At 14.1% G+C, this 10,238-nt stretch overlaps 1 protein-coding gene across 1 annotated transcript, besides 12 other annotated features; it reads left to right on the top strand. All coding sequences in view use genetic code 6, as the record gives it.

Moving 5' to 3' along the window:
• Window positions 1-828: 828 nt before the first annotated feature.
• Window positions 829-878: a microsatellite.
• Window positions 879-2,287: 1,409 nt separating this feature from the next.
• Window positions 2,288-2,333: a microsatellite.
• Window positions 2,316-2,353: a microsatellite.
• Window positions 2,354-3,753: 1,400 nt separating this feature from the next.
• Window positions 3,754-3,806: a microsatellite.
• Window positions 3,781-3,819: a microsatellite.
• An 85-nt stretch (window positions 3,820-3,904) lies between these two features.
• Window positions 3,905-4,002: a microsatellite.
• Window positions 3,913-3,937: a microsatellite.
• Window positions 3,915-3,973: a microsatellite.
• Window positions 3,933-3,983: a microsatellite.
• Window positions 4,003-6,921: 2,919 nt separating the features above from the next.
• Window positions 6,922-8,354, top strand: IMG5_084520 (hypothetical protein; the record flags this gene model as incomplete). The annotated part of the gene is made up of 2 exons (XM_004036342.1): window positions 6,922-7,339; window positions 7,446-8,354. Coding segments are annotated over 2 exons (1,327 nt in total), but the record flags the coding sequence as incomplete, so codon positions are not given.
• Window positions 7,376-7,433: a microsatellite.
• Window positions 7,614-7,640: a microsatellite.
• A 1,338-nt stretch (window positions 8,355-9,692) lies between the features above and the next one.
• Window positions 9,693-9,745: a microsatellite.
• Between the last annotated feature and the right edge of the window lie 493 nt (window positions 9,746-10,238).

Below are 10,238 nucleotides of genomic sequence, written 5' to 3'. Positions count from 1 at the left end.
GTTTTAATGGGAAAATTGTTTATACGGAAAAAAAAAGATAAAATTTTAAGAAAATAAAGTAAGTTTTATTGGATATATAATAAAATAAATATAATGAACAATTATTAATTATGGAAATAAATAATTTTTGATTTTATATAAATATAAAAATAAATTAAATAATTTTTTTGTTTAATTATTTCAATCTTTATCCAAATTTTTATGAAAAAAAAAAAAAAAAACTTTTGTTAGTTTATTAATTACTTTCTGTTATTGTAAAAAATTTAAAGTTTTTAATTTTTGATATTATTGAATTCTGCTTCTATTTAAAAACAAATTCTTAATTGACAATTTCGAAATCATATATAGGTGGAGTATCTTATCTATAATATTTTATATTTATGTTCTTAGTCGTAATAATCGTATTTATTTACTGTTCATTTATAAGAGTTTTAAAGCATATTATCAATTCTACAATACTACATATTCTCTATATAAATTTTTATTTTTTTTGTTTTGCTTTTTCACTTTTAAAAATTATTTTTATTTTAAATAAACTTTTGGGTAATTATCAGTTTTTATTATTATTATAATTTAATTAATGAATGAATTTATTTTGTTAAATATTTGGGCTAAGAAAACTAAAGAATTTATGTTAAAAAAAATCAAGAAATTTTTATATAGCTTATTTTATTATTTTTAGGAATTTATGTATATGAAAGGTATGAAAAGTAATATAGATTCATGTTTAACTATTTAAAAAGTCATTATTGTAAAAAAAATTACTAAATTAAATTTATGTTTAAAAAAGATAATTTTCAATAAAGAAATATAAAAAATTTTATAATGATAATAATAAAGATATTATTTATATAAAAATATAAATATAATTTTATATATATTTTAAAAGATTTTATATTGGATGAATTTTCATCTAAAAAATTTGATAATAATTTAATTTTAAAATTACGTGAATATGAATAAAAATCTTAATTAAGTTCTTTAAATTTGATGTATTTTTATCTTATTAATCTTTATAATTATTAATAAAGTTTATATTGTAATTTATTCGAGTTACATTTATTATAAAATAACTAAATTATAATTAATGAAATTTATTCTTAATAATATAATTCTAAGTAACATTTTGGGGAATTGAGTAACAGTTTAAGCAGAAAATATATAAGCGCTTTTAACAAAAACTAATTTATTTTGAAATTCTTAAAGTCAATAATTAATATTTTATGGACAAAAATAACAGTCTATATTATGTTTTCGCAGATATTTTTATTGAAAAAGGATAGCTTGAGGCCTACAAAAAATTGGAAGGATTGAGCTTAATCGATAAAATAGTTATTAGTTTAAATGGAGGAAATTTCAATGCTGGATTTGCGAGCGATTTTATGGAAATTTATGAAATGGAATACAAGAGAAATATTTTTAAGTATATTGTAGTTAAATTAGATTAAATGTGGAAAATTTAAGAAATGGACGATATTATTAAATCGTATATTTTTTTAGTTTTTTATATAAATATAATTTCAATTTTTTAATGTCAATGAAAATTCGATTGAAATTTTACTTAGCAAAAAATTCTTATAATTTAAAGTAAGTTTTTTTTATTTATTATTATATATATAATATTTTTTATTTTTTTATTTTATTTAGAAAGAATTATTAAACTTAAATGGATTTAAAATATAAACAACCTTATAAATATTTTAATTTTTTTTTTTTTTTTATTTCAATAATTTTTTTTATAAATATCTTGTAAATAAAAAACTTATATTTTACATTTATATTTTATTTAGAATAATTACAAATTATATTATTTTATATATATATTTAATATAATATAAATAAAAAATCTATATTTTATAATTAAATTTTAAAAATATATACATTAATTAAATTAAAAAAAAAAATATTTAAATAAAATATATAATTATAATATAAAAAAAATTTAAATCTTAAATATATAAAACAAATATACAAATTATATTTTACATTTGTAGAATAAAATTAATTTAAATTATATTGAATTTTTATACTTCCTTTTTTTCAAAATAATTTATCTAATTTCATTTTTTATCAACTATATTAATAAAATCATAATTTTTCTTTTGTGTCCATATTATTCCTAATCATTTTTTAGTTATATGATTTACATTAAATATGTGTTTTTTTATTTATAAATTCACTCATTTTTTTAAATATTTTTTATATTCTTCGTAATTTAGTATTTAATAAAATTTCCTTATATTTTTTTATGAATTCAAAATATAATTTTTTTTCGTAGTCATTTCAATATTGAATATTTATTATTTATTTTTATTAAATTTTATTAGTTTATTACAAATTTTTTTAGTTATTAATTTGTTATATTTATAAAATTTACTTTTTGAGTTATTACAATTTGAATTTTCATTGAAAGTTTAATTTTAAAGTTTATCAAACTAATTACACATGATTATTCTTTAAAATCATGAAATAGGAAATTGCTTTCGTTTTTAATATAATAATTATTAAATTGAGAATAATATTAGGATTAGTTATTATATATATCTTATTAAGCGATTTTTTGTTATTAATAATATTCTAATTAAGATATTAAATAATAGGAAATGCATTTATTTTTATATTTTTTCTCTATTAATAATTTATAAAAAAACATTTATAATATATAATTAATAAAATCAACATATAATATAATAATAAAATATATAAAATAAAAATTATTTATATATTGTATAATTAAATTTTTAAAAATAATTATTAATAAAAAATATATTTTTTTTTTATAAAAATTAAATAATAACTTATAAGTTTTTATTTTAAATTATTTTTTAAATATTTTAGTTAATTATTAACTTTTATAATTTTATATATTTTCTAAAATATTATTTTTTAGTTTATTTTTAATAAAATTAATTATAGTTTAGAAAAAATATAATATAATATATTTAAACTAAATTTTAAGAAATAAGCATTTTATTTAAAAATAAAGTATAAAATAATTACTAGAAAAATATATAAAATGAAAAAAATGAAAAAAAATTATTTTAAAAAGAAAATTTAAATATAAAAAAATATTATTTTTATAATTTTTAATATTAATTTTTAGTTTATAATTTAAAATAATATTAATATATCTTTTTTAAATAAATTATTTGTTGTTTATTATAAAAAATTAATATTGTAAGCAATTATACCAATGTATAAAAATCAAATATAAAAATTGGATTTAAAATATATTGAATATTATGTAGTATTTTTGATATATAAAATACAGTTAATATTTACTTTAAAAGTCTTAAAGTCATTTTTAATATTTAAATTTTATTATTTGCTATATAATAATTTTTTTTAATTTAAATTTATTTTATTTAATAATAAAATTAAATTAAAATCCAATTATTTAAATTATTTTTTGTTTAAATTAATAATATTTACTTTTATATTTTTATTATAAGTATAATTATATAATTTATTATTATAGAATTTTAATATATGACATTTAATTTTTTTTAACAATGTATTAATAATATATATTTAATAAAAAAGATTATTTATTTATTTTTAAAAACTTTTTTTAATTTTAGAAATTTGAATAAAATTAAATTTTAAAAAATTTATTTTTAATTTATATATTATATATTATATATTTTAATATTTATTTGTATAAAATTCATTATTTTTTGGCAAATAAAGATAGATTTTTTAAATAAAATATCAATATTTAAAATATTATTATTTCATATATAAATAAAAAGAAATAAATTAAATTGAAAATAATTAATAAATATAAATAAAAAATATATAATAAAATGAAATATATATTAAATTATTCAAAAGATTTTAATTTGAAATATAGTTAATATTTCATTCTTAAAAATATTTAATTTAAAAAAAAATAAGAAAAAAAATTTATTTTATATATATATATATATATATATATTTTTATAATTTAATATTTATATATTTTATTTTTATAAAATATATTTATATTTGATATTATATATTCAATTCAATTTTTTATACTAGTTTTTAAGTTCTATTTTTTTGTTCTTTTATTATTATTAATATTTTCATATCTTATTATCCGTTGTATTAATTTATTTATTATTATATTTTTATTTTTACACTATATTTATTCTTTATAATTTTCTATCATTTATTAATTAAAAGATTATTAATGAATAAATTATAAGAATTATACGAAGTTTTAAATAATTTAAAAGTAAGCTTTTTTTAGATTATGGTTTAATTTTGATGATTCTATATACATATAAAATAAAATTATCTTTATATAAAATTAGTTAATGCTAATAATAAAACAACTTATGTGTTGTTTTTGTTAATATAAAAAATTAAAATATAATATAAATCAAAAGAATTTTAAATTAAATTTTTTATATATTATTGGATAAAGAAGTTTTTAATAATTAATTTATATAACAGAAAATACAATTTTTTTACTTACATTTAATTTTTTTTATATAATTTTTTAAAAATATAATGAAGTCTTTTTTAATTTTTATAATTTTTTTAAACAATCTATTGTTTATCAACTCATTTGGTAAAAAAAAAGTTATATTAATTCTATTAAAAAATAAAATAGAATGTGATTAAGAGATAGAAAAGCAATTAAGCGAATAGAAAATTAGTTATATATGTAAATAAAGTGATTAATAAATAATAATAAACGAAAATATGATATTAAATTTAAATTTGGTTTTGGTCAATGTAGAAGTTTAATCATAAATATAATTTGAATAAAATAAATAAATTAAAATACAAAATTTAATTTTTTAAGATATAATTATAAATTTTGAACATAAATAATTAATTGTTTTTAAAGATTACGTAGAAAATGTTATTGAGATTGAAAAATTTTAATTGTAAGGAATAAAATAAAAAATTTAATAAAAATTTAATATAATATCTAGTAAATATGATAAAAAATAACTAATATAAATTTAAAATATTTAAGTATAATTTGTATAATTGTCTTTATAAAATATTGATTCAATGACATATATTAATAGTTTAAATATAATTGATTAAAATTTTATGTTTTAAAATATTAATAACATATAATTTGAAGTTATAAATAGTAGGATTGCACCAGTTTTAGAAATCTAAGTTTGTCAAAATATAGTTATTTAAAATATAAATATAAAAGTTTTGTATGAAAAATTACCGGAAAATTAATTACTTTATTAGCTTTTTACTATCCTTATTATATAAGGTTCTAGAATTAATATTGAAAATTGTTCAATGTCTATTTAATGTAAATAAAATTAGTAAATAAATAATTATTAATTTTTTTACCAAAATTTAATTAATTTTATATTTACTGAATTGTTAATTATTAAAAATATATATGTTAATTAAATAACTAATTTCTATGGAAATATTTTTGTGATTCAATAAATTGACAGTTAAAAAGAGTCTTTTATTAATTTAGAAAATATAAAATTTAAAAATATTCTTAATTAAAATAAATAAATTAAAAAAAAAATTTAACAGATATAATGTAAATATTAAAAAAATGAATATTATTTTATTTATTTATTAATAAGATTATTTTATTGAAATTAATAATTAAAATAAATAAATATAATCATCTAATTTAAATATAAAATTAATGGAAATATAAGATTTTTGTTTATAATAATATGGTATTTTAGTGGTTAATAATTTAAATAAAATTTAAATAAATTAAATAAATATAATAAATAAAAATTTATAAATTAATTAGATTAATTAAACAAATTTAATATATTTGTTTTTAGATATAAAAAGTGAAAATTCTTATTTAAATATAGAAAATTTAATAATATAAAATATTATATTGAAGAATAATTAATACGGATTAATATTTATAAATAAAATTAATGAAATATAAATTAAAAATGTTTAAATAATTACTAATTAATTATAATGTATTTAAATCTTAAATGGAGGAATTTTAAGTATAAAAAATTCGAAAAAAGTCATAATTTAAAAAGTTAATTTTTTTTTAGAATAAATAGCAATAAAATAAATGAAAAAGGCCTTTTTTATACTCAAAAATATTGATTATATTCAAATAATTGATTTTTAATAAAATTTTAATTTAAGAAATAATCAAAATACATTGGATATTTAAATGGGTGGGCTTTTTTATTTCAAAGATGTTAAATAAACTTAAATGAATAATATTGAAATTTAAAATATAAAAATTAACGGAGAAGGTGGTTTTGGCTATTTTTTAAAAGAAATGGTAAATAAAAATAATATTGTTGTAATCTAAAATAGTAATTTTAATAATATTAGAAGTAATATGAATGGAGGAAGTTTTTTTTTAATTACTAAGATGATTATTTATGTCAATTTAATAATGTAAATATTGTAAATTCGCATTCAAATTTTGCTGGAGGAGCAATCTTTGGCGGACACTTAACATATGCTAATAATTTTTTAATTAAAAATTGTTCTGCTGTTATAGGGGGTGGATTTTATGGAACATTTTATGAATTTTTTGAAAAAAAAGGGGTTATTTTCGAGAGTAATTAGGCCTTATATGGAAATGATTTTTCGAATGAAATCAGTGAATTATAAGTGAAAAATATTTATGAATATAATGAAAATTTAGGAGATTATTTAAAAAAAGTACCAATTTAATTTAATTAAAAATAAGCTGATAATATAGATACGTATTAATTAAAAATAGAAGGAGCATATAAAGGACTTGTTTATTTGGTTGAAGTAGCTTTAAAAATTGATGAAATTTGGTTTGAATTTAATGAAAATTTTAATAATATAGGAAATATGGTTAATTTATTTGGATTAATGAAAGAAGATATTGATTATAAAAACTAATTAGATGGAGAGGAAGGTATAAATGATGATTTAATTGAAAAAAAGTTAATAGAAAATTCATAAATTATAATTAAGAAATAATAATATGTATAAAAATAATAAAAAAATTATTTTATTTTTGAAGTAAAAGTTAATAATGATTAAAAAATGTAAGAATTTACATATTTATAATTTATAAATCATGATAACTTTTATATTTGTATAAAATTATATATAAATATTATTGAATAATGTAAATCAGGTTAGTATTAAATAATTTACTAAGATATAAATTATTGCAAATATTGTTATAATTTTTCTTTTAAAAATAAGAACATTATAGATGTTTTAGAATCATAGTGTAAAAAATGTAACTCTTAAATTTTTAAAAACTGTTATGGATATATATCTGAATTAAAAAAAGGATATTGGAGAAAATCAGAAACATAACATGAAAATAATGTATAGAAATGTTAATTGTAACCAAATAATTGTAAAGGAGGAATATAATAAGGTAATTATTAATATATAAATATATATAAATAAAATATATATTTATATTTATATTTATATTTATATTTATATTTATATTTATAATTATATTTATAAACTTTTTTAAGGCGATCATACTTGTGCTATAGGACATATAGGAATTTAATGTTTAAATTGCGATACTAAAGGTATTTTTTTTGAAAATTAATATTTTATTCGCTCTCAATCATATTCTTGTTCATTATGCTAAAATAAATCTCTTTTAATTTTAAAATTTTTCTTAATTTGTTTTATGATAATAATAATATTAATAATAATATTAAAATCAAATTATAGGAAAATTAAGAATTTTTTATACGTACATTATTTGGGTAAAATGGGTATAATTTATATTGGAAATACTTATAATAATTTAAATCTTTCTGGTGTTTATTTAAAAATATTACTTTTATATCTATAAATAATTAACTTTTCATCAAGATTTTCAGGTGATTTTTACCTTAAAAATATATTTAGTTTTTAATGGGGGTTATATAATCCTTTGACAACTTAATTTATATAATTTGGATGTTTAATTCAGTTTTATTTTCCTTAAGTTAAAAGTATTGAATATACTTAGATTATTATTAACGTATCTATTCCTTTTGCTATTGTATGTATTTTTTTTATTCTTATATTTATCAGATATAGCTTTAAATAATAAATTTCTACAAATAAATTTTTCTATATTATAACAAATACACTATGCTATGCATTTTCAACTTTACTTTTCGTTCCTGTTGTAGAATCTTTAATATAGGGAGTTGTCTGTTTAGAATTAGAGAATATTAAAGAGTCTTATTCAATAACCGATTTGTCTTTAGAATGTGGGAATTAATTGAGGAAAACATATGTGTATTTTTTAGTTTTGCCTTTTCTTTTTTTATATGGAATTTTAATTCCTTTCGGAATTTTCGGAAGTCTATTTTGGAAAAAAAACTCACTTTAGAAAGTCAGTGTGGAGTTTTCGTTAGGCTTTTTTTATGTAGAGTATAAAAGTTAGTTTTTTTATTGGGAAATAATAAGGTTGTGTGTAAAAATATTGCTTGTTTTAAATTTAAACATTTTCATGTCTGAAATTTGGCTTTTAGGATATATTAACATCCTTATTTTAATTGTTTATAATATTTTAGTGGTTACTAAGTAGCCTTTTGTTAATAAAAGATTAAATTAATTGGAAAAATTATCGATTACATTAGCTATTTTTGTTATGATTTCAATTATTTTGTTCTTTTAGGCTTAAGAAAATCATAATATGACTAAAAATTAATTGTTTTTTGTCAGATTTATACTTTATTTGCAGAATTGTTTATCATTAGGATTTATTGTGTATATGGTATTGTGTATTTTATACTCTTTTTTATAAAAAAGTTAGATATATGGTGTTTTAATGGGAAAAATATTTATACGGAAACAAAAGAAAAATTTTAAGAAAATAAGGTAAGTTTTATTGGATATATAATAAAAAAATATAATAAACAATTATTAATTATGGAAATAAATAATTTTTGATATTATATAAATATAAAAAAAAATTAAATAATTTTATTTTAAATTATTTCAATCTTTATCGAAATTTTTATGAAATTTATGAAAAAAAAAAAAAATTATTAGTTTATTAATTACTTTTTGTTATTGTTATTTTGAAAAGTTTAAAGTTTATATTTGTGATATTATCAAATTCTGCTCCTATTAAAACAACTTCTTAATTTAATAATTTCGAAATCATATACAGGTGGAAAATCTTATCTATATGCTTTCATATTTATGTTCTTAGTCTTAGTAATCGCATTTATTTACTGTTTCATTATAAGAGTTTTAAAGCATTTATTATCAATTTTACAATAGAATATATTCTCTATATATATTTTTATTGTATTTATTTTGCTTTTTTTGTTTTATCAATTCTTTTTATTTTAAATAAAATGTAGGGTAATTTTCGGCTTTTATTATTTTAATTTAATTAATATATACATTTATTTTGTTAAATATTTGGTCGGGCTAAAAAATCTAAACAATTTATGAAAAATATATCTTATTATTTTTTTATTTTATTTCAAACAAAAAATACTTTGAAGAATAAAAATTTATTTTAATGTTCTTTAATATAAATATTAATATTAATATTTTAAAAGAATCTTATTTTTTTTAAAAAATAACAATACTTCAAATATATACATAATATTTTATTGTAATATGAGTTAAAAAAAAATCAAGAAAGTTCTATAGAAGGTGTAACTATTTAAAAAGTCATTATTTTAAAAGAAATTACTAAATTATATTTATGTTTAAAAATAATAATTTTCAATACAGAAATATAAAGATTTTTTAAGATAATAAAAATAATAAAGATATTATTTATATAAAAATATAAATATATAGTTATATATATGATAATTTTTATAAAAGAAAATTTTTCATTAAAAAATTATGATAATAATTTAATTTTAAAATTATATGTGAATATGAATAAAAATCTTAATTAAATTAATAGACTTTAAATTTTATGTATCTTTATAATTATTAATAAAGTTTATATTGTAATTTATTCAAGTTACAGTTATAATAAAATAACTAAATTACAATTAATGAAATTTAGTCTTAATATTATACTTTTAAGTAACATTTTACATGGGAAATGTATGAATTGAGTAGTAATTTAAGCGGAAAATATATAAGCGCTTTTAACAAAATACTTGGCTATTTTGAAATTCTTAAAGTCAATAATTAACATTTATTGAATAAAATAATATCACATATATACATAAACGAAGACAATAAAAGCGAGACTTTACATTTTTTATTTTATTTAGAAAAAATAAACTCAGGTTGATGTTTGATTATTGCTTTGTATCAATATAGAGATTAACTTGGGTGTATTT

The sequence above is a fragment of the Ichthyophthirius multifiliis genome (assembly GCF_000220395.1).
Source record: "Ichthyophthirius multifiliis unplaced genomic scaffold scaff_1120509250599, whole genome shotgun sequence".
Lineage (NCBI taxonomy): Eukaryota > Ciliophora > Oligohymenophorea > Hymenostomatida > Ichthyophthirius > Ichthyophthirius multifiliis.
The sequence above is the reverse complement of the archived record's forward strand: the minus strand, read 5'-3'. Positions and strand labels throughout refer to the sequence as shown.